This window comes from Zonotrichia albicollis, chromosome 1, assembly GCF_047830755.1.
Source record: "Zonotrichia albicollis isolate bZonAlb1 chromosome 1, bZonAlb1.hap1, whole genome shotgun sequence".
In the NCBI taxonomy this organism is placed as follows: domain Eukaryota; kingdom Metazoa; phylum Chordata; class Aves; order Passeriformes; family Passerellidae; genus Zonotrichia; species Zonotrichia albicollis.
Genome location: NC_133819.1, coordinates 7,844,681 through 7,869,054, shown reverse-complemented (window position 1 = coordinate 7,869,054; position 24,374 = coordinate 7,844,681). Strand labels below are relative to the sequence as shown.

At 37.7% G+C, this 24,374-nt stretch overlaps 1 protein-coding gene across 2 annotated transcripts in view; it reads left to right on the top strand.

The window, feature by feature from the left end:
• Nucleotides 1–23,542, top strand: part of PAXIP1 (PAX interacting protein 1) — a 32,171-nt gene extending 8,629 nt beyond the window's left edge. Inside the window, exons 4-21 of one of the 2 annotated variants that reach the window (XM_074551178.1) lie at nt 1,348–1,411; nt 1,752–1,865; nt 3,769–4,413; nt 7,249–7,837; nt 8,661–8,755; nt 9,708–9,803; nt 10,125–10,262; nt 11,601–11,722; nt 12,690–12,874; nt 13,000–13,043; nt 15,766–15,833; nt 16,206–16,308; nt 18,451–18,619; nt 20,181–20,281; nt 21,438–21,572; nt 21,654–21,729; nt 22,241–22,305; nt 22,780–23,542. In XM_074551178.1, coding sequence (XP_074407279.1) covers nt 1,348–1,411; nt 1,752–1,865; nt 3,769–4,413; nt 7,249–7,837; nt 8,661–8,755; nt 9,708–9,803; nt 10,125–10,262; nt 11,601–11,722; nt 12,690–12,874; nt 13,000–13,043; nt 15,766–15,833; nt 16,206–16,308; nt 18,451–18,619; nt 20,181–20,281; nt 21,438–21,572; nt 21,654–21,729; nt 22,241–22,305; nt 22,780–22,791 — 2,821 coding nt within the window. In that variant the 3' untranslated portion in view covers nt 22,792–23,542. Of the gene's footprint in view, nt 1–1,347; nt 1,412–1,751; nt 1,866–3,768; nt 4,414–7,122; nt 7,838–8,660; nt 8,756–9,707; nt 9,804–10,124; nt 10,263–11,600; nt 11,723–12,689; nt 12,875–12,999; nt 13,044–15,765; nt 15,834–16,205; nt 16,309–18,450; nt 18,620–20,180; nt 20,282–21,437; nt 21,573–21,653; nt 21,730–22,240; nt 22,306–22,779 lie in introns of both variants that reach the window. The other variant, XM_074551125.1, reaches the window with a different exon arrangement.
• The last annotated feature ends 832 nt before the right edge of the window (nt 23,543–24,374 follow it).

The window sequence follows — 24,374 nt, the reverse complement described above, 5'->3', positions numbered from 1 at the left end:
ATTTCTGAAGAAGCAAGTCCTAGGAACATCTTGTGTCAGTTAGACATATGGATCTAATAAGAGCTTTAAGGATTTTATGTTGCCTTACCAATTCTGATGCTTATTTGATGGGAATTTCCCTGTCAGTTGCTAAAGGTAAAGTTTAATATAGAAAGATTTAATACATTGTAAAAGCACAGTAATTTTTTTCTATTTTAGTGGAAGTTGTTTTCACCAGAGGGAACTTAAGATGGCAGAATGTTCTGCTGTGCTTTGCTCACTGATGTGTGCAAAGTCTGACTAACCTGCAGTGGAAGGGAAGTGGCAGAAAAACAAAGCTGGAAGCAGACTCTGAAGAAGGAAAGTGTTTCATGTGTGAAAACTGTGGCTATAATGCCTTAAAGAGGGCTGGCAATTTCTTTTGCAGCAAAAGCAAGAGTGAGGAGGGTGTGGTTTTCAATGGTCTTGTATAGATAAAAGAGAATCAGAGCACTTCTGAGCTTTTGTTGATGGCAGGAAGAAAAGTGAGTTTTGCTGTATTCCCTCTGTTTTATTTTATTGTTATGCTGCTTGTAACTTTTATAAAGGAGTCTCTTTCACTCCTGTTCTTTAGAGAGTGCAAGCTCCAGGCAAACTGATGGACCTCCTAAAAGTTAAATACTGACTGTCTCTGCTTTATGTGCTGGCAGTAGGTACTCAGGCAGGGAGTAGACACATGTGCACTTTTGAAATATCCAGTAATGAATTTCTGCCTTGGATGAAATGGAGAACAATTTTGGATGCTCATCAGGCTTGAACTTCTTGAGGTATTCTGGGTTATGGCAGTAATTTATTCTGAAGTTTTAAAGTGCTCTCAGCTTTGTCATCAGCTTGCTGTGTGCTCTCTTCTGGGCCTCAAAACATGAGTGTTGCTGGTGCATCTGTCAGCATCACAGGAAAAATAATTTTGTTTCATTTAAAAAATCTCAATGTCTGCATGTGACACAATGTACACCTGTTTCTGTAGTCATTTTTTTGTGACAAATGTGCATGGATCTCAAACACAAGATCATATGAAAGTGTGGAAAATAGGGGCAAGTTGCAGAAGTCTGATGGTCCATCTATCTTTCCCAGGCCAGTTCTGGTTTAGAATGTTACCAAAATTGATCATAATATTGATGGTGTTCTGATTCACTTTGTACATCAGGTTTTTTTCTTGATGCATAAACTTTTATTGCAAGCAGACAATGTGCTTTCAAAGATGAAAGTTTTGGAATGGTCAGGTACTTGGTATGATCTGAGAAGTACTGCATAGACTGTTTCATTTCCTTCTAATGTCCCTCAGGAAACTTATCCAATAATTTTGCATCCTTGACACCTGCTTTCCAGTGTAAATGGCTTTTCTCCAGAATCATGTCAGATTTTTTTTGGAGTCACTGCTTGTCTCTCTCAGGTAAGAAGTGAATCATATTTCAGTCTACTCCAGTGTGCATTATATGTGGGATGTTTGCTTTTTTTTGAAGAGAGATACCAGTCTTTCTGTTGTACTATGACTTTTTTCCCTCTTTGTTTCCTCTGTCTCTGCAGGTTAAAAATTACTCTTTAATGGTTTTTCTTGTGTGTCTTTGTCACCCTTTTTTTTCCTTTATTACTTTCTTGCTAATTTGGTATTTAAAAGTGATAGGTAATACATTAGCCAGCCTTATAAATGGTGTGCTGTGGATTACTGAAATTCTTGCAGCTGAAGCCAGCTGGGTGCACAGAGCTAAAAGGCTTTTCCACCTTCCTTTTAGGTTTCATCTGAAGACCGAAGTACGCTGTGGGCTTTGATTACTTTTTATGGAGGGAATTGCCAGCTGAGCCTCAATAAGAAATGTACTCACTTGATTGTGCCTGAGCCAAAGGGGGTAAGAGTTTATTACATGTACAGTTCTTGTTGTAGCTCTCATTTGCTTTCAAGTAGTCAAAATTTTTCCATCTGCCTGAAGTTAGAATTCTTAGCACTGTTGATTAACAACTAAATTCAGCAAAATTAGGCATTGCACCTATTCAGTTTGCACTTATTTTCTGCATGGCTTTAAGCCTGATTAATTTAAAGGATGTCCAATTTCACACTGGTATTTGAATTCCAGTTTGCATAAAGAATTTTATTCTGTATCTTGTTTGTCTTAGCCTAATTTTGATATGTCACAGTCATTAGTGATTGTGATTATATTATAAATCCACAGATACAGAATCAGTGAAGAAAAACAAGGGACAAAATTGAAATATTGAGAAATAAAACATGGGCTGGCACTGGAAGAAGCGAAAGTGTGGCTATGGGAAATGAGTGCTTTTCCTTCTTTAAAATATAGGAAGCTTTGTAGGGCTGGGTCCTTTTTGCTGAATATGTGTGTGTGTTGTTGTTTTTTTGTTTTTTTTTTTTTATTAAGTGCTTGATATTTCTTCTGTGGACTGTTTAGAAGGGTGTATTGAACACCATTCTAGTTGTCTCTTTCATCACAATAAAATACAATGCTTGGGAAAACTTTATTACCTGAAATTTCATTGTAAGAACCAATTACAATTACAATTTCATTGTAAGAACCAATGAAATACATTAAGAATCATACCTTAATAGCTTACTTAAAAGCTTAAATAAGAAGCTTTTTAGAACAAAGGTTGTTGTCTTTAGCTTGTCAGTCAAGAAACTTAAAAAGGTTTTAGCATTCTCTGTCTGTAGGATACAAATATTTTAATGCACATAATCATGGAATTAGAACAATTTTATGGGATTATTACTTTCTGCTTCCAGTCCTGCTCCTCTGATACACTACAAGGGAAACAGCAGCAGTTTGTAACAAGAGCATTTCTTTCTCTATGAAAACTTACATGATTGCTCTGAGAGGATTACAGGATGAGAAAACAAGATTGTTAATAATTCTTACCAGAATGAAAGAATAAAATCTTGTGTTGGCAAATAAACTTGATTATAACTCCAGTCTCTTTATTGTGCATGAATGACAGTTTCATTGTAGGAAATAATTTCAGAGAATCACTATATTAACTTCCTCTGAATGTGCTTGTTGTTAATTTATGTTGTTTGACATAAAAGCTCAATCATTTCTAAATATTAGATCCTGAAGTAAGTTTCAAATTTTCGAAAGAAAGTTTTTTTTCTGTAATGTTTTGATGTGTGTGAAGGGTTTCCATTAAAGAGGATATTTGAATTAATAGGACACTGATTCTGTGTCTACTCTGTTTATTAGGAAAGGAAACAGGGAAGCTTTAAGATTTAAGATCTATTCCTGCTGAAGTGCTTTTTTTCCAATGATCCACTTTTAAATATTTGTCTCTACTTTATTATGGAGTTCTGACTTTTTTGCCCCAAATAGTGGGGCATAATCATAGTGGGGCTGGTTCTTTTTACTTTTTTTTTTTATAGTGGATAAAACATAAACTATATTCAGACTTGCCTTAATGTCCTCCTAAAATCATGTGCATTTTAGTATTGACCATGATGTTCCTCGCTGCTGGCTTGGAATATTTTGATGATTGGGTTAGAGAAGAATTTTGCAAGTGGAGACATTAATCTTCTGCAGTTATGCCTTCTGAGTCCTTTGTAGTGTAAATGTGGAGAATTTGTTTTTTTTTCATTTTTAATCTCTTGGAACTTGCGGTTCTGCACAGTAAGTCCAGTTGGATCTGGGTGAGATCACTCTCTGGTATTGGACAGTGTCCCTGTAATCTCCCTCTCCATTCTCTAGCTCTGATGTTAAAGAACTTACTTGTGATTGTTTTTGCCTTTAAATCTTTCTTTTTCCTCCTCAGGAAAAATATGAATGTGCTTATAAACGGAACAGCATTAAAATTGTGACCCCAGACTGGGTACTGGATTCTATAGCTGATAAGAGTAAAAAAGAAGAGACTCCTTATCATCCTCGTTTAATTATATACGAGGAGGAAGAGGAGGAGGAGGAGGAAGAGGAGGAAGAAGCAGAAAATGAAGAACAAGATTCACAAAATGAGGCTAGTACTGATGAAAAATTATCAAGCCCAGCATCTTCTCGAGAAGGATCACCTTTGGGTGATCAAGCTTTTTCACCAAAATCTACTACTGCTGATAAGGCAAAAGGGGAACTGATGTTCGATGATTCTTCCGATTCCTCTCCAGAAAAGCAAGAAAGGAATTTGAACTGGACACCAGCTGAAGTCCCACAGGCATCTGCAGCAAAGCGTAGGTTGCCTCAAGGGAAGGACTCCGGGTTGATTAATTTGTGTGCCAATGTCCCACCAGTGCCAGGTAACATTTTGCCTCCTGATATGAGAGGCAACCTCATGGCTTCAGTGCAAGGTGCCCAAAGTTCTGACCGCCAGGAAATGATGGCCACGTGGAGTCCAGCCGTGCGGACGTTAAGGAATATTACTAATAGTGCTGATATTCAGCAGATTAATAGACCATCAAATGTAGCACATGTAAGTGTTGGATTTTTAATTTATAAGCTATTGGACTTTTTCTTAGGAGCTATAGTGTCCAAGAACTTCAGTTTTCTTTTGCTGTTCTTAAAATACCCAAAGTTAATACTTTCCCTTGTTACTTAAAATTGTAGCCAAATTAGTAATTTCCTTGTAATAAGTAAGTTAATTTCTAGCAAGTTCACAGAATGCATTTGGAAAAAACATATACACAGCTTTACTCTTTCATAACTGCAGCATGGTTTAGGTTTGCAGTAAGGACTTCTTGGTAAGAGAGGGAAAAATATGAATTTAGAATTATTTTGCTAGTTCTGGAAACCTGGTTTCCTATCCTTCTAGATTCTCACTCAGTGCAAGTGCCATAAGCACATGAAATTGTGGAATTGTTCCCACAGCAGGTTCAGTTCGATACTTCATTGTTCTGCTGGGCATCATTAGGTTGTTCTATAGTGTGCATATTATGATGGAGATGTCCTAACTTACACTTTCTTATGCCACTTGTGTAGTTGAAATAATTGCAGCTCTTGTGTTGAATGTTTTTCTACAAGATAATAAAAAGCAAGTGAGCATGCTGCACCTGCAGCATTGAAATGCTTAGATGTTTGTGCGAGGGAGCATGAGTAAAGGAGGCACTGGTAAATATTAGACATTTCTTTCACTTAAATAATTGCATTGGTGCCTTTCTTAATGTTCATCTGATGGTAAAACTTTGAAAGGTGCCAGAGCAGTATAGAGGCTTCCAGCCAGTACTTAAACAGTGTGGAGGCACTCAGAAATGTTGATTCTGTGCTGATTATATGACATATTAATACAAAATGGAAATCCAGGCTTTATTTGAAATCTGATTAGATTCCTCTTCTCAGTGCCTTGAATTGTTTAAGGGCTGAGACTTCTGGGCAAGGCCTGAGCAGAGCTGCCAACCTTTTGCTCAGTTGGCCTGCACATCCTCTCCAGCCCCGTCACTGTGCCATCAAATACACATCAGGGGTGTCCTTGTGGAAATATTCTCTGTCAGCAATATCTGCAGAGCTACAGGGCACTGGTGCTTGTGTGCTTTGCCTTGTCTCTGTTCACCCAAGGCTGCTGGAGCAGGGGCTGGATGATGATGTGTGAGGGCTGTACCAAGCGCCCTCTCAGGCTGCTGGGCCAGCTCCAAGGTTCTGCATCTTAGAGTTGTGAATCTGCTTCCTGGAGGGAGAAATACCTGTTCTACCTTTTCCTCTATAACTTATCTTTTACTTTCTGCCCTGAATGAGTACAAGCCTCAGTGAACATTATTGGAAAGTTAGTGTTTAGGTTGAAGCTCAGATTTCTACCAAGTAGCAAAATCTGTCATCATCAGGTGTTTACAGATACATAGTTACTTTCTGAATATAGCCATAGAATGCTTTTGAAGGTTTTAGCCATTTATTTTGAAATACATGTCTTGAAGCTTCTGCAATTTTGGCTTTTACTACTTGTTGTGGAGAGAAGCTGCTCACACCGAGCCATGGAAACATTTTTTGTGTGTGTTATTTTTAGTTATTGAATGTTTCTACTTTGGTGCTGCCGAGACACGAGCGATGGGTGATGCATTGGTAATCATGGCTGCACATGGGTGCAATACCAACCACATCAGAATTATTTAATGACACCTGAGGTGTTTTGATGTGCATTGTGAAAACACTTGAGCCACCTCTGATGGAGAGTTGGTGGATGGCTGAGAGGATACAGTAATTGGCTTTGTGCTCTGGTGAGGGGCTTTGATTCATCTCTCACACACACGTTGCTGAAGGTGACACTGTGTGTGTTGAAGTAGTGAGGGTGAAGGAAACAAGCTTTGCAGGATTCATCAAAGTTGATTTCATGTTTAAAAGACTTCATGAATGGCAAGTCTAGAATTTCCTTTTGCTCCTTCTCATTTGTAATAGGTAGTTTATAATAAAATATTTTAATAAATATGTAGAACTTATCTTAATCTATTAGAACTTTGCCTAATTATCCCTTTTCTGATGCAAAAAAATTTGCTTTCTAACTTGTGTCTTCCTGCTGTGAAATTTGCTTCCTAGCTTGTGTCTTCCTAGTGTGAAATGATTTTTCTTTTTAGCAGTGGGTTATATGTTTAAAAATATAATTAAATTCTAGATTACTTCAGCACTCTAGTATTCTTAAGTAGGGAGGTTAGATTGTGTGGGGTTTTTTCCCAAGAAACCCTTAGTGCTCAGCAGATCAATGTTTCTTTGCTTTTTGATATTGAGATTAAAACACAAGCTGTATTTTTCTGAATTAGTTCAAAACAGCACTAATTAATGAAGGTATCATTAGCAATTTTTAAGTGAAAATAGGACTTTGAAACTAAGATCTGAATTTAATGGGCCAGCGGGATTTAAAAATTAATATTGCAGTTGATCAATGTAATTATTAATATAGTGTTAATAGTCATAATGCTGTTGGAAAAATTATTAATAATACAGGGATGGGCTTTAATCTTAAATTTAACTAAAATGTGCATTGCTGTTTATTAGGAGTCACATGCAGCTCCACTCTTCTTTTTGTGTAAGTCCTGTCTTTTCATTTTGCTATTAGGCACTTAAAGATTTTGTTTAGCTCACAAGGTATTTAGGTGTAGGGTTCTTTTCTTGTAGGAATTGTATTTTCCCAGTAGTTCTTTAAATATTTTTAAAACCGAATGACAACCAAAAGGTCACAAAAATAATCTTTGTTTTCTAGATATTACAATCACTTTCAGCACCTACAAAAAGTTTAGAACAACAAGTAAATCATAGCCAACAGGGACATCCAAATGTGGTGCTGTTTAGTCAAGTGAAACTAACACCAGAGACACATTTATTGCAGCAGTCACATCAAGCACAGCAGCAACAGCACCATCCTCTTTTACACCTTCAACCTCAGCAACTTATGCAGCTCCAGCAGCAGCAGCAACCCCAGATCTCCCAGCAGCCTTTCCAGCAGCAGCAGCCTCACCAGTTTCCCCAGCAGCAGCAGCAGCAGCAAGTCCATCAGCAGCACCAGTTCTCCCAGCAGCAGCTCCAGTTCCCGCAGCAGCCGCTCCACGCGCAGCAGCAGCTGCACCGCCCTCCGCAGCAGCTCCAGTTCCAGCAGCAGCACGTGCTGCAACAGCAGCTGCAACAGCTGCAGCAGCAACAGCAGCAGCTGCAACAGCTGCAGCAGCAGAACCTGCAACAGCAGCAGCTGCAACAGCAACAGCTGCAACATCAGCAGCAGCAGCTGCAGCAGCAGCACTTACAGCGACTGCACCAGCAGCACCAGCAGCAGCAAATGCAGAATCAGGCAGCGCAGCACTTAACTCAGACACCTCAAGCACTACAGCTTCCAGTTGCAGCCCAGCAGCCACAACACCACCAGCAGCAACAGCAGCAACTGCAGCAGCAGCCGCTTTTTGGGCACGATCCAGCAGTGGAGAGTTAGTAATCGTTGCCTTCTGATCCTGGGAAAAAGTAGCTAATTACATAAAGTGGGGTAGAATATCAAGAAGTAATGCTGCACTTACAGGATGGGATTGTAAGAAATGCCACTCCTGGCTCAGAACTGTTTTTTCTGATTTTTAGGCAAATACTTACATAATATTACATATAATATTACAAAAATTACAATATTATTATAATTAAAATATTATAATAATACTTATTCTTTTATTCAAATAATAGCTAATGATGATCCAGCAATCTGAAAAGCATGAGAGTGCTGAGAGCATTCTCTTTGCAAATATACAGTTGATACCACAAGCACACAACCTATTTTCAGAACAGTGTTAGTAAACGCATAGCACAATTGTTTAAAAACTTTCCTTTGGAAGAGGGGGAGGGGGAAGCTTTCAAACAGCTACAATTTCAGAAATACCAGTAAATTATTGAAGATTCAGTTTTGGAATATTGTTGCACCTTGCTTTGAATTAATAGTAGAACTGAAAGCTTTATGATTATTTTGGCTGTTCAGAGCTGATCTCTATAAAAGATGAAGTAGTTTTATCTTTTCTTTCTGGTGACCCTTTAGCCCCTCTTCATCCAGGAAAAAAAAACTACTCTGAACAAAATCAGACTCTGGGTTGAGCTGTGCCTTAAAGGCTTTCAGCTTTGGAATTTTGGATCCTACTTTTTCCAAGGAACTTAAAAGAGGTTTATAACCTGGTAATAGAAGGAGGTCAGTGTAGCAAATGTATTTTGAGATGAATTCTTCAGACTTTGAAGTATTTAATTGTTTGTTCTTTATGTGCCAAACTATTGCAGTTCCAGAAGAGTATTTCCTACTGGGCTGTGTCTTTGCAATTGCTGATTACCCAGAGCAGATGTCTGACAAGCAGCTGCTAGCGACCTGGAAACGGGTAAGATTGTGCATAATATAATAGAACATCATGTCATAGTCCCTAAATTCTAAAAGAAAACATTGGAAGTACTTCAGCACTGTTCACTCTTCTTTAGGCATCCTTTTATGTAATTCTTCTGTTACAAACTAAAAAAAAATATTCAACTGCTGCTGCCCAGAAAAAGTAATAGAAATACTTTAGGTGTGCAGCCTGGTTGAATTAATTGTCTTCAATCAGAACATGATCTAAATAAGTTGCAGCCTTAACTATTTCCCAGTTATTTATGGTTTAATCAGGCAGCTGTAGTACAGCAAATGTAATATAGCATCGCTGTCTAGCTTTAACTTGATTGTATAAAACCATTCTTTTTTGCATATAATTTTGGCATTTAGTAGCCTGTGAGGTATCCACCTGAGTGAATAAGATGGAAGAATAGAGTGTTTCTATTTTTTTGCCAACTTCTATTTTTCAGAAAAATCTGATTGTATCCTTTCCTAAATAAGAGGACTTTGATGTTCTTCAGAAACCTCTGATGGATTTTATAGTTGAATTTTCCCTACAATTTTGCATAATCAAGTAAGCTGTTGACATTTTTAACAGCACTTGTGTTTATTGCTGAGATAGAATTGAATAGTTCATGAAAAATTGTTTAATAGTTATACTGCAAAACATAAGAAACATGAGAAGGGTTATTTTTATTTATATATCTTTATTTTGTTTATTTTTTTCCATTTCTTCTAAAAAATAGACTTTTTGTTCAGTGAAAAGCTGCATATTTAATTTTCTTTTTTGTTTTGAAAATTGTTCTAAAGCTAGATAACAAACTTAGTTTTGGGGGGTAACTCTTCAGTGAAGTGATGCTAATGATGGCAGTGTCCTAAAGGGTGGACTTTCATTTCAGACTTTTTGTTTCTTAATGTAATGTAAAAATAGTTATATCCTAGAAGTTCTGCACTTGCTTTCTTACCAGATCATCCAAGCACACGGTGGGACAGTGGACCCAACCCTCACGAGCAGATGTACTCACCTTCTGTGTGAAAGCCAAGTCAGTAACATGTATGCTCAGGTGAGCCAGCTGGGAACCTGCTGGGTGCATGCTTTCATTTTATCATGGAAAGGCAGGGCTTTGCACTGTGTGCTTCAGGCTTAGACAGCAAATATAAAGTTTCTCATTGCTTTTTTAATTATTTGTGGTTTTTTAGGGTACAAATTTTCATAGTGTATGTAGTAGACTTGTTCCAGAGAGCACCAAGGAAGATGCTGTGAGAAAGAGGAATCTGAAATGTAGAGAAAAACAATTAATATCTAAGTTTTCATTTGTAGAAAAAGTATTAAAAAGAAAGCATGTATTTTGGGTTTTAAAAGCTGTTTGTGCCTGTGTTCCTAGGCTTTAAGAGAAAGGAAGAGATGTATTACAGCACACTGGCTGAATGCAATCTTGAAGAAGAAGAAGATGGTCCCACCTCATCGAGCCCTTCATTTTCCAGTGGCATTTCCACCAGGAGGAAAGCCATGTTCTCAACATGTAAGAAGGAAAAGCTTACTTTGAAAGAATGCTTGCTTCATTCCATGAGCAGTATTAAAACAGAGCCAGAAAGTGATTTACACATTTCTTTTGCCTTGGAAGAAAAGCTTCTGTTAATCCTAAGGTGCTGTGTTGATGTGGTGCTGCTGCCAGGTGTTTGTCAGTGCTTTGCAAGTGTCCCTGAGTTCAGAGTGGTGAGGAGTAACACCTGCCTTTGGGAGTTACTCTGAGACACTGAGGGGCAAAGATTGCCTGGCTTGCACACAGCAAGGTAGCAGCAATCCAGGCTGCACATTTATAGCAGCAGCACATCGAACAGCATGTGCTTCCTCACCATAACCCAGGATTTTGAGAGGATTTTAAAGGGTTTTTCTTAGTCAGTGCTTAGCAAATACCTAAAAAAGAAGCCTGTGCTGCTAATCAGAGGATAGGAGGTCACAGTCCCGTTGCCTGTGGAATGAGGAGCTGTGAAAGTGGAATTTTATGGAATTGGAAAACTTCAGTTCATTGAGAGGCATCTTGGAATGTACTGTGCTGTATAAACCAAGGTGCCAAAGTATGTCTTGGCATTGGATTTCTTTGTGCTGGATGCAGACATATGGGATAATGGCCTTGCTGATAGCCTGTCCTGACTGGCATAAAAAGAAATACATATTTGGGAAAATTAGAGTATAACAACATGTGTGTTTTCTCAGTGGTTAGTAGTAAATGTAATATGCAATGTAATAAACACAGTTTTAAACAGAAGTACTGTTGCCTTTCCCTAAAGAAAAGGTGAGAATGGCAAAACCAAAAACCTGTCAGGATTAAAGATAATAATGGAGGATGTGGAATTACAGTTCACCACCTATGATCAGCTAGCACAGTTTATTTGGCTAAATTGCAGAGTAGAATACAGTTTTCAGATTTTTAGACTGTAAGATTTTTCAGATTTTTAGAGCAAGTAAGTGTAAGCATTTTCTTGTGTGTGCCTCTATGTAAATAGCAGCAGAAGGAAGATGGCAGACATGGCAGACATGTGAGAAGCAAATTAGCTCTGAGCTCTTCCATAATAATGCTGCGGTCTCTGTAAATAAAAAAAAGCTGACCAGAAGAATGAAAATGATTCTTCCTGAATCAGAGCTGTTACTAGAAGCCTGAAATTTTTATGTATAAACAAATCACTTTTAAATTGTACTGTTTGTATCCTGCAAGCCACGCTTTAATTGAGTGCTTTATACACCATGCTGTGCATTTCATTGTAATGTAAAAAGTTAGTCATGGAAACATATTTTGCATGGGAGTGTTTTGTAAGTGCTATCAATGTTCAGTTACTTACAAGTGTCTTTCTGCCTGCAGATAATCTCAGTGACAGGATTTGTTGACAGTGACAGAGATGACCTCAAGCTCATGGCCTACCTGGCAGGTGCCAAATACACGGGCTACCTGTGTCGCAGCAATACAGTTCTCATCTGCAAAGAGTAAGTGCTGCACTCCACAGTCCCTGCTTTACACTCCTTGCTTTCTCAGCAGCCTCTTGCCAGGTGGTGCCTCTCTGAATGTGAGGTGTCACTGATACATTTTATGAAGATCCTTTCACTAGGATTTTTCTCCTGAGAAGCTGATAAGCTTCAGAAAAGAAATGTAAACAATGATTATCTGATGGCTGTGGAATGTGATCTGGATATGGTTTACCAACAGGTGCATCTTTGATTGGTTGCATGTGAATTGTTTTTAATTAATGGCCAATGAAAGCCATCTGTGTTGGACTCTCCAAGTCTGTCACGAGATTTTATTATTCATTCCTTTCTGGCTTTCTGATGTCTTCTTTCTTTAGTACAGTTCTAATATATAATTTTCCTTTAATATAATATATATCATAAAATAATAAATCAGCCTTCTGAAACATGGAGTCAAGATTCTCTTCTCTTCCCTCATCCTGGGGACCCTCAAACACCACCACAGTGAGGTGCTACGTGTGGCTTGTTATAAAATTGTTAATTGTAATCAGTTCTGCAGTTGGATAACAATAAACTTAGTGGTGTTATTTCTTGAACTAAGTTGCAGCACATATTAAATGATAAATTTGGCCTTCTGAAAACAGGCAAAGCAGAAGTAATTTCTAACTTTGATATTTTATAATATTACTAAGTGATGCTCTTAGATCATCCATAAATAAAATACCTTTTTTAATAATTATTCTAAAACATTGGAGGAGGGAAAGTTTAAATCCAGATCTAAAGATTCCGTTTCCAGCAGAAGTTTGCCCCTGACTGGCTTGTTCTGACACATAGAACAAAACCATTTTTTGGAGTATCTCCTCTATCTCAGTTAAAACAAACAACAGACCAATAAAAACCACTGATATTTTAGGTTATTATTAGAAATTCCTATTTTCACCACTTTCTTTGCAATACAAATTCTTTTTCCTTTTCTCTGCCCACCAAGGGCCAGCGGGCTGAAGTACGAGAAGGCCAAGGAGTGGCGGATCCCGTGCGTGAACGCGCAGTGGCTCTGTGACATCCTGCTGGGCAACTTCGAGGCGCTGCGGCAGATCCAGCACAGCCGCTACACCGTCTTCAACCTCCAGGACCCGCTCTCCCCCAGCCAGCACCTGGTGCTCAACCTGCTGGGTAAGAGTCACAGAACCCTCTGCTCTGCAGCGTTTTATGTGCCTGTTCCATCAGCAGGAGTGTGTTTGCTCTGGTGGAAATAATTTGGCAGTGGTGTTATTTTTGTTCTGTTCTCTGTTCCTTAGATGCTTGGAGAGTCCCATTAAAGGTGTCACCAGAAATTCTAATGGTATGTTGAATTATTGTATATATACAGCTGTTTTGATAAGATCACTCCTTGCCTGTCCTGGTTGTACTTCTTGCTAATGTTCTGTTTTACTTTGAGGAATCTGAGAAATAATCTTTTAGCATAATTAAGGAATTTTAGTGAGATATACAAAATTCAGTTACTGTTGACACACCTTAGGCTAGATGTTTCACTCTTCAGTTTCTACATCAGACCTTAGTACTTTTTAAATCAGTACCTAACTGTCACAGGAAGGGGACCAGGACACCAGATGGTTCATCACAGGCCCAGTCCAGTCCGGTCCCAGTCCAGTCCAGTTTATTGAAGAAAGTATCAAACACTTATACAGCGAGTAATAAGCTTATGAATATTCTGTAAGCCAAGCAATCTATTGGTTAAACTATGCCATGAACTCTTCCTCATTCCTCAGGGGTTACATCTCTCTTTTCTCATGTCTCTTTCACTGTTTGTTATCCTACTACAGCTAGGCCCAAGGACATGCTATCTATGCAGGTGCAGGACTTGGAATTAGCCACGGTTTTGTACTTTTCCAGTCCTTAGCCAGCCAAATTCCCAACACCTAACACTCTGTAAATGAGACCATATAAGGATTTTTAAGACAGAATACCCCAAATCAGTAAGAATTTTGTTAGAATATTGACTGAATTTTAAGTATGATACATAATGTAAGTTAAGGGTGCTACTACTTCATATCATCTCTCTGATATCTACTAAGAACTAAAACCATGGGCATATATATCATGTATTTTAAAATTTAAAAATATACCATACATGCTAAAAGGTGTAGTTGATAACCCTGAAATGTCAGCAGGAATGAACAATGGAAAATTGTACCTTGAAAAACATACAAGAGAAGTAAATTTTTGTTGTGAATGATATTTGCTGTGAGCTGTGCAAAATGTAAGTTTTCTGCATATTAAGCTGCAGTTTTCCTGTCAGCCCTTACACCTATCTCATGTTTTTGTATTGTAAATTTTCCTCCCATTTCCAATTTATACTCAATTTTTCACAGTATGTCTTGATGTAGACAAATTGGTACTACAGGAGACTCTTAGTTGACATTTTATATTGCACAAAAACGTTTTGCCTCACCTCTTGTGTTTGGATCACTTGTATCTCAGTCACTTTTAGACTCTTCAGAAAAGAGCTGCTTAGTAACTCTCAAAATGCAATTTGTAGCAATGTTTTAAATGGGGATTCTGGGCACTGTAGCTTGAATATCTTTCAACTCTAGAAATAGGCACTACTGTTTTCCTGACCATAAGTTTGAAACATTCTTCTCATAGACCCTTGTGGATTTGTTTCATGGGCCTGTAGAAAACGCTCATTTAGAAAACTAAATGCTTTTAGAAGTTCGTGGTCTTCATATTTTCTTGAAGTTGGAAAATATTCTGCTGTTACAAAAGAAAAAAGTCCTTGAGAAGGTTCAGTAACCAGTATTAGGATTTAAAATAGCTTTTAACCAACTCAGTTTTGGTTTTCTTATCACCACCCTTTGCATCCACATAGCAGTTGAGCTCATCTTAAAACTGGATACATTCTTTGTGTGGGTCAGTCACAGCAGGTTTTTGTCCATGTTTTGTCTTGTGTAGCACATGGAGACCTCAGGGGTCTGATGGGTAATTTGGTCCCTCCCCTTCTGAATTTATATGGGGACCCTTCTGGCCCATGTGAGGTGGGAGTTTTGTGATTTAGATTGAAAGGAGCTTCTGGAGGCAATCTCATCCAGCTGCCCTCTGGGTGCCCACCCAGGAATATGGTTTGGTAATAGAAAATGCTGGGCACGTGGAAGTATCAGGGAGGACAAGGTACTTCACTCCTTCTCAGGAGACATTTCTATTTGTCTTGGGGTTTGGGGTCCTCTTCTGAGGACAGCTTGTCTTGTCAGATGCTGTTGATGCCATCTACCTCTTGCATTTTCAGAGTTGAGATGTCTGTCAAAATGTGAATATGTGCATTTTCTTTCCAGCTGCTCATGCTAAGGGCTGACTAGCCTAAAAATGCCTGGCCTGAGAGCAGGGAACAAACCCCTGTGGCTTGTTCCTCCCAAAGGAACATTCTCACAGCAAGGCTGGTACAATGCTGCCTGTCTTTCTGGTCATGTGCCTCTTAGCATTCTTCATTGAATTTCAGGTATTGAAGGTTAAAAAGAACTAGATGTCACAGACTCCTCCACCTGAGAGCTGTGGTTTCAAGTTACTCAGACCAAGCAGAGCCTAAAAGCTGCATTTGATCACCCTGGGCACATGCTCTGGGGGCGGATCTGGTACTGGGGAGGTGGCACTTTCTATCCAGCTTCTGTTTATGTAGTTAGGAAACTTGAGTTTATAACAGCATTTTCTGGGATATTACCATTCCATTAAATTTAGCACCAGGAAGAATATTGTTGTCTTCATTTACTTAACAAATGGACAGGCTTTTAAGTCTCTTCCTCATTTAATTCATTGGCTTTTCCATTGATAATTAGCAGTGTTATTTAAAGGAAAAAAGCCCCACAATATTTTATTTGGTGTGCACTTTCAGAGTTACCCAAGTTTGTGGAGAAGCTTTGGCTCAATCTCAGCATTGCTGTTGGCCATGTTGTGTCAGTATTAGGTACCCCATATTCAGCAGCAGGGTGTAATTTTCATTTGTGATTAATTCAGGATAGAAGTCATTTTCCCTGTTTAATTCAGATCTAAACATGGAACTGGTCTGATTTCAGGGAGTGAGGTTGCCTTTGAAACCAAAGCAGAATGAAGCCAGTCTTCAGCCGTCTTCCAAAAGAGCGAGGTAAGAACAGCGAGCAGTCAATGCCCCTTTATTGTCTGTTCCTCAGAAGTGTCAGCTGCCCATCAGCCTGCACCATCCTGTGCCCTGCTCACTGAAATAACTGTCAGTGGGCTTTGGATGTTGCCAGTTCCTCAGCTGGCAGGAATAAAACAATAACTGAGAGAGCTGGGAGAGTGCAGAAAGAGTGTGAGAATATTTCATGTTCTCTGCCTGGTGATTTTTCCTTTCAGAAAAAGTTGTGCCTAATTCTCATTCATCTGGGTCATTCCATTGGTAAAACTTGCAAAAGTGTGCTTGTCTAAATTTCAAAATGGCAGTTCTGCAGCCTTGGGCTCAAATGTCACATTCTGCTGTATTTCCCATTTTCTGTAGGATTGAAGACCTGCCTCCACCTACTAAGAAACTCACCCCTGAGCTGACACCAATGGTGCTCTTCACAGGATTTGAACCTATGCAAGTGCAACAGTACATTAAGGTGACTTTCAGCCTTATCTCTTGTGAGCTACATTGAAACATCTGACAGTTTTTTATGGATGTTGAATTTTTGCTAAGACTTTGCTATACCTAGTGGATAAAAACCAGTACTTACCAGCCCTGAGGTTAGGGTAGGTCTATGTGAAATAAGTTTCATTTGATAGCTGTTCTCCTTTAGTTAGCTTCTTTACACTACTGTGCTACTTGCTTCTTTCTGTAGGACTGCTTTAAAAAGCAAGAAAGCCCTTTCCAGATTTGTTTTTAAATCAGCAAATTTCATGACCAAATTTAGGTGAGAAAAAGAGTGATCGTGGTACTGGATAAGACCCAGGACTCTTCTAGTGGAGTTGCTGTCTGTAGTACCAAATGCTTCAAAGACAGCTGATGACAAAGCTTATGGCAGGTGTGAGATAAGTTCCTGGGGAGGTTTTGTTCTGTTCCCTAATAAAGCTCTGCTAAAACTTTAAAGTAAGTTATTTATAACATTCATATAGTGAGAAGTAACTGAGGCTTAGTTTGGGTTACTACATTTCGTAGAAAAATATATTTTGATGTCCTCAAAAAGATAAAATATTTTCTTTATTACACCTATACTTGGTTTTAAAGTGGTTCAGCTTCAGAGGTCTTTTTTCCCTTGCAGTGTGTGCATTTGAAGCTTGATATTGAATATTTTGGGACATAAAATATTTTTCAGTGTATCCCATAAAATTCCAGTATCAACTTCTTGTTTCTGTGGTGTTGGTTCCAGGCTAATTATGTAGAGAATCTGTTTTGGTAACAGCTATGGCTCACAAATTTAAAAAAATCAACCTCAGCCTCAGAGCTTATGAAGTTGAATGTAAACCTATCAGCACTGATGGTAGCAAACCCCTGCAGAGTTTGGGTACCTAACTGGGGCTGGATATTCCTCACTTACTGAGATGGAGGAGTGATCTTTGTACCTGTATGGCCAAAGGGTCCCTTCCACATCGGAGTGGAAGCGTTGCAAGGTCTGCACTCATGGGTGTGAGTGCTTGAGGTGAATGTGGAAAATCAGCCTTTGCCTTTCAGGGGTACAATGTCCTGTTCACTGAGTGTTACCAGGAAGGAAGTAAATACTGGAGAGATTCAGTGTCATTAAATAATATTTTTATGGATCATCTTTATGCTAACCATCAGAGCATGGTAGAGAAGAGCCACAAGCACTGTCCCTGTGCTTTGTGCTCATCATAATCAGAGCAGTGGAGTGCACAGAGACCTCTTAGGCCTTCTAACCTAACCAACCCTTAGGCCTTCTTGCTTTGGGACTCCAAAGCATTCATGCAATAAAAACCCTAGTCTGTTAATTATTTATACTTACAGATATTGGTGTGGGTTTTATTTATTTGTGCAAATTGTCTCAATCAGAAGTCCAAGGTGCATGGTTACTAAAGCTGTTCTAATATTTTTTCATCCTTGAAATCTTTATGAGGGGAGCACTCTTTTATCTCTGACACCTGTGGTAATCTGATATGCCTCAGCAGCTCGTTCATTGTGTCACTCATTCCTTCACATAATGACTGGCTTAATTGATAAGGTAGCAACTGTGAGGAGCTAGTTTGAGTTAGGTGGCTTAACCAAGGAAAAGGGAATAGTTGCTCAGTATCATCAAAAATGCATGTGGAAAATGTGGTTTTCATGAGATGCTTTTCTCTTTAAAAATCTAGCAAAATTAAGTTTGCTGTAGCTACTCTGTATACTGCTGTAGCTACAGTGTGTACTGTACACACCTACAGAAGAGAGCAAAATTATTATATATTCTTATGATTGCATACTTTACATTTAATACCCTGTTTCACTGAAAAAAAAAATATTTTGTGTCTTACAGTTAGTTCCTTGCTTTAAAAAAGCACAACCCAAAATCAAAAAACTGCAGAAGTGGGAAATTGTTTTTAATCTTGCTAGGTGATGTTTATGTCTGGAAATACCTGGATTTTCAGTGGCTGTAAATTATATAGAAATTAATCAGCTTGAGTAAAGGAAGCACTGCAACACATAAATCTATATTTACTCTTTCATTAGGAGCTTAGTTTGATTTGATGAGATGATATGATATTAAGTTTCTTTTTCCCCTCTATTTTTTAACAACTATTCCATTCTGGTTTGTGTTTTGTACAACTTTCAGAAACTGTACATCCTTGGGGGTGAAGTAGCAGACTCTGCCCAGAAGTGCACCCATCTCATTGCCAGTAAAGTGACCCGAACTGTCAAATTCCTGACAGCAATTTCTGTAGTCAAGCACATAGTAACTCCAGAGTGGTTAGAAGAGTGTTTCAAATGCCAGAAATTTGTTGGTAAGTTAAATTAGTGTCAATTCCTACAGTAAAATAAATGTTCATTGACATATTTAAAAACATTTTGATGTTTTGTCTTCTGACTTCAGTGTTTTTTACCAGTTTTCTAAGGAGTTCAACTTTTGAAAGGAGAAATTCTAATTCTACAACAAGTCTGATTGTCATCATTCACACCTCTTGAAGAATAATTTGCAAAGATTTTAAATAAAGATATTAGCAGCTAGTTTGTACTCCACTTGAGTTAGAGTGTTGTTTTATTCTTGTGACAGCTTTGCTTAACCATACTGTGTTTGATTTTCTTTCTTTAAATCAAGTTCTCTTTCAGCAGAATATTTTGTTTAATTTAATTTTCATTTGTTTTAATATAGTTTTTTCCCCTTAAATGGAAGAAAAACACACTTAAAAAGTTAGTGTTAGGGTGATTAAATGGTTGGATATTGTTAAGTATTGTATTTCTTTCTTGTGTAGCCATTTTGTAGGTTTTTACTCATGGCTGCTTAATTTTTTAATTCACCCTTTCTGAGAGGGTGATTATTTGGTTTATGGTGATGATTGTTTTGTGCATTTATAATTGTAAGAAAAAAATGTATAACAGCACTGGCTAATCACTGTGAAGACTTGAATCTATGGATCATTAACTAATAAACCAGCAAACATTTTTAGAAATCTCAAGAAGGCAATTTGCTTATTTCAGCATCAGTGAGCTGAGAAACTGATTAATTTGAAAACTCTTAGAAGATGAGGAAAATCAGGGGATTTAGGGTGGCTGTTGTGATCTAGTACTTGAAGTACTTTACTTATTTTCTGAAATTAGGTTGATTTGTAGCTAATGGGTTAGTTCCAGTATTGTACCTGCTGTAATGATGGAAAACATGGCAATTGTTTACAAAAATTGTCTTAACTGTTTCTTTTGTCCCTTGGAAGAGTATTAACACTCTCTAACAAGTTGTCAGAATTGTCCTTGGACAGACCAATTTGTTCTCTGTATAATTTTTTGGTTTTGGTTTTTAGACTTAGGAGTTTTGGATTAAATTTGATTTAGAAATGTGTTTGACATAGTTTCTGTGGAAAGATAAACACTAAAATTCCTTCCCTAATAAAAAAAAGAAAAATTGGGTGAATACCAGGACAAGTAAAACAAATGGAAAGTTCTTCCTGTTAGGAAAAGAGGACTTTGTGAGGACTTGAAGAGAGTTTCTGGGCTCCCATAGGTGGTCACAGTAATTTGAATTTGATCAATCAGAAGGATTAAGTTTATTCTCCTGTGCAGAGAATCAAAAAATAAAAATTTGCAAGTACCTCCAATAAGTTAGAAAAAGAGACTTGATAAGACAGTGATTGTTGTTAGGTATGCAAGTGTAAAACACAATTTAATTCCCTAAGTATTTGGGAGTCACATTTGTAAGAAGCCTACTGAAGAGGGATGTTTTAATCATGTTAAATTCTAGTAGGTGTCTGCCAGTCAGAGCCACTCTGCACCAGGATGTTCTGCTCAGATTCCATCCTGGGCCATGGGGATGTCTGTGTTTTGTGTGCCACATCATCAGTCTCTCTTTTTCAGATGAGCAGAACTTTGTGCTCAGAGATGCTGAAGCTGAAGTGCTTTTCTGCTTTAGTTTAGAGGAGTCTCTAAAGAGAGCACAAGTAGCTCCACTGTTCAAGGTATGCAGTTTGCCACAGCATTTAAATACTTGGGAGTTTTTTAACCTGATTTTTTCAGCATTGGGACCACAGGTTTTATAGCTGAAAGCAGTAGAGCAGGCTGGAATATAAGGTGAAACATTTGTTGTAAAGTTTGGTTTTGACTTTATGCCTGTTTTCTGCCTAAGCATTGGAGTGTTGGAGTGGATGTAAATCCTCTGAATGACTGGATCCTGTAGATGTTAACCATTCTCAGTACATTTGTTCCCTTCCAAAATTTAGAACATTGCTCTGTTACTTGCAAAAAGCCGTTTATGGAAGGGACTTTATTTTCTTTGTTTTCTTTTTTCTTTTTCACACCAGCCTCACAGCCAGAGCACTTGCCCATAGAAATGGGAGTGTGAGTGAGTTTGCCCTCAGCCTTAGGGAGTTCTAGTGTGAATCTCCTTGGAGACTGCATTTCCACCAGGCTGTTTGCTAGGATGGTGGGAGATGTTTTTGTGCCTCTGGTTAAAATTACATTACAATGCAAAGAGGTTTCTGGAGATCTGAGTTGCTAAAGATTCTTCAGCCTAACTGAATTACAGACTGTTTATGGAGGTAAACCACCTAAAGCAGGTATTTTTTCTACCTGTAATGAATAAGGATCTATGTCTTCCATTACGTCTAAATGCTACATTTTGCTCTCAGTTTTGCAGATTAAATAGCAAGGTGTTTTCTGGTTTTTATTCCTGGCTGATAAACAGAGATAATCTACTTTGTGATTTGGTCACCTGTCTCAGTTAAGTAGTAGAATAATTTTTGTCAGGAAGCAATAAATTGGGTGTTAATTAAAAAGTAAAAGTTCTTTTGTAACACTTGAGATGTCCCTGTGCTCAAAGAAGTAAGGAGCATTGTTCTGATGTGTCTCACCAAGCTGCAGTTGTTACTTTACAGGTTCAGAAAAAGACACACCTGAACTGTTCAAATTCATCAAAATTGTGCATTTGCCCCTCCAGGGGAAACATCAGCAGTAATTAAGGACAACTCATCAACTGATGAATCTGTGTCCATAAGCCCAACCCCAGCTTACAAAGCCTGCCCTGTTGTATAAAAGTGTCACACGACATTAAAACTTCATGTTTTACAGAAATCAAATAGCATAATAATGCTTTTTCTTGTTCTTTTCTCTTTTTAGGGGAAATATTTTTACATTACACCTGGAATTTGTCCCAGTCTTTCCACCATGAAAGCCATTGTGGAGTGTGCAGGAGGAAAAGTATTGTCCAAACAACCTTCCTTTAGAAAACTCATGGAGCATAAGCAGAACAAAGTGTGTTGTGTTGCTTTCTAAAATTTATTTATAATACCTTACCATGTTTTTCTGAGCTAACCATTCCTTTCTTTCCTTTAGAGTTTGCCAGAGATAATCTTGATTTCCTGTGAAAATGACCTGCATTTATGTCGAGAATATTTTGCACGAGGCATAGGTAGGTGTAAGCTTTTGTTGCGATTGAACAGTTTAACTGTTACTTTGATTTCTTTTTTTTTTTTCTATTTCCCAATTATTATTATTATTATTATACAGAGATCTTTTGAACCTTTCAGATACTAATAGAGGAATACATGGACTATCCTGCAAACCATGGAGAAATCTAAGCCAGCTGTTTGCTGGATATATCTAATAGTTATTTTATAGACAGATCATCATAAATTGTTGCGTTTAGCAACAACTGAAACATCAGTGTGTTACCAACATTATTCTCATCCTAAATTCAAAGTACAGCCCTGTACCAGCTACTAAGAAGAAAATTACCTGAAACCAGGGCACCATCTCAGTATTCATCAACTGAGTTAGGGGTTTTCACTTTAGTTATTTTCACTTTAGTGTAGAGCCCCAAGAAATGCTGTATTTAGTAACAGTGCCAGGTGTGAGATACCTGCAGAATGAGGCAGAATTTCTGTGTAGGATATGAACTGTATGAATTTTGATATTTCCAGATGTCCACAATGCTGAGTTTGTCCTGACTGGAGTGCTTACTCAAACACTGGATTATGAATCATATCCTTTTTGTGTAAAGACATTCTGCTGCTTAGGGGAGTATGGTTTACTAAAAGTTTTTCTTAATTAAGAACTAATTATTTGTAATTTTTTAGGATATGTAATATTTACTTGGTAGGGTAGTTTAACACCCAGGAAATTAGCTTAAATTCAGTATGGAATTACTTTTTGATGGGAAATACTTCAAAGGAGAAGGAAGGCAGGGTGGCCACAAAGGAGTAGTAAATATTAGTAAATAGTAGAATAAATTAGTAAATAGTAGAATATTAGGCAATGGGAAAAGAACTTTGCCACTAAGGGAAATATTTAGCACAAGTTACTTTCATATGAAGAAAGCTTTTTCTGAAGATTACAGACCCTGTTTGATAAATGCAGTGGAGGGACCAGTAAGGCCTCTGTGTCTTTATACATGTTTTTTATAGAATTTGTATTTTGCTGTCATTTCTTACAGTTGTTCTTCCTTAACAAGCTTACATATAAATTTACTTGATGGATAGTAAAATGCCTTACTGCTCCAGGATCCTTGGAGCATTATATCTAGCTGTTCAGCCATTGTACAAAGCAACTAGAACTTCCTGTGGATGCTGTTTTCCAGCTGTTTTCCTAGGGATGATGAGCAGTTTAAAGCAGGAAAGCAAAAATAAACTGCATCTTTTTTAGGATGTGTAATTTTATTATGCTGAAACATAATTTACTATGTTTTGTATTATACTACCATTTTAAAAGAGCCCACTTTAGGTATCATGATGAGCCCATTTTTAAGCATTTTAAAATAAATTATGGTACTTCAGCCAAAAGTGTAATTTGGATGTAAAAATGAAAGGGCTTGCTATCTATTAAATTATGGATGTCAAAGATGAAAATGTTTTGTACTTTATTTTTATTTCTTATACTCTATTTTCTTTTATATTGATATTTTGCCCACATTTGAAATAAATGTACTTTTAAATGTTTTACTCTATATTTTAGTGGTCGTTCATTTTTTTGAATACTGTGCAACAATGGCACTCTGGTAAGAGTAAATTACTCAAATCTTTTTCCAAGCAATGTGAAATTATTTTAAGCTTATTTTACCAGGTATGTTTTAATATATGAATCCCAGTGTTTAAAGGGAAATAGTTGTAAATGTATATATGTGTTTTTACTGAAGAAGAGAAGCAGCTTGAAGGAGAAACTATAACCCTGCATATTCCACTGTTGTGATAACCTTTTGTTTGTATAGTGAGTTTTACTAAATAAATATTAAAAAATCAGTCTCCTGAATCTATATTCAATGGTATTTCCTAAAACACACAGTTCTAATAATCTGATTTGACCATTTTTATCAGTTTAGATTCCAGTAGATGGAAAAATTGATCCTAAAAGCATTTTTTTTTTCTTTCTGATCATCAAGACAATTCAGCTCTGATGCTGTGCAACCAAGTGAGTATCTGCACTCCCCCAAAGGAAATTACTGATTTCAAATCTCTTTTGTGCTGTGGCTTAAATCCAGCTGGTGCTTGGATTTACTGATTCTGTTGCCTTTCTCCCTTACTTGAACAAAGTGCTTAAGTGAATGACAAATTGCTGCTGTAGGAGCACAGTGGTAGTAAATGTCACGATGAGTGAGGTCCCACAGAGGTCACTGTGTGCCTGTTGCCTTTTATTGCTGCCTCTGGTTCCTCTCCTGTATCCTTGTCCTCACCTGCTCCTGACTTTTCTTTTGGGAGCAGTAGGGGCTGAGTGAGGATCACTGGAATGGGAACATTTCTACCAGTGTGACTATTGTAAGGTGGCAAAATGGGATAAATGAGAATGTTGCACTTTGGTCACATTGGTTTAAAGTGAATGAAAGGTTAAAAAGGTGTGGTAAGGATGGGAGGAAATGGTAATTTTTCATAAATGCTATTTATGTCAGGGTCTGTGTTTATTCTTAGTGTGATGTTCAGCTCTCTGAAGTGCAGCTTCCTTTTCATTATGAGACAGATGAAGGAAAAGTCTGTAATGTGGAGACCTAAAGTTTGAAATTGATGATATGATTTTGTGCTTTTAACTTCAAAATAGTAAAAAAAAGGAGAGTCTGCAGTGAGAGGT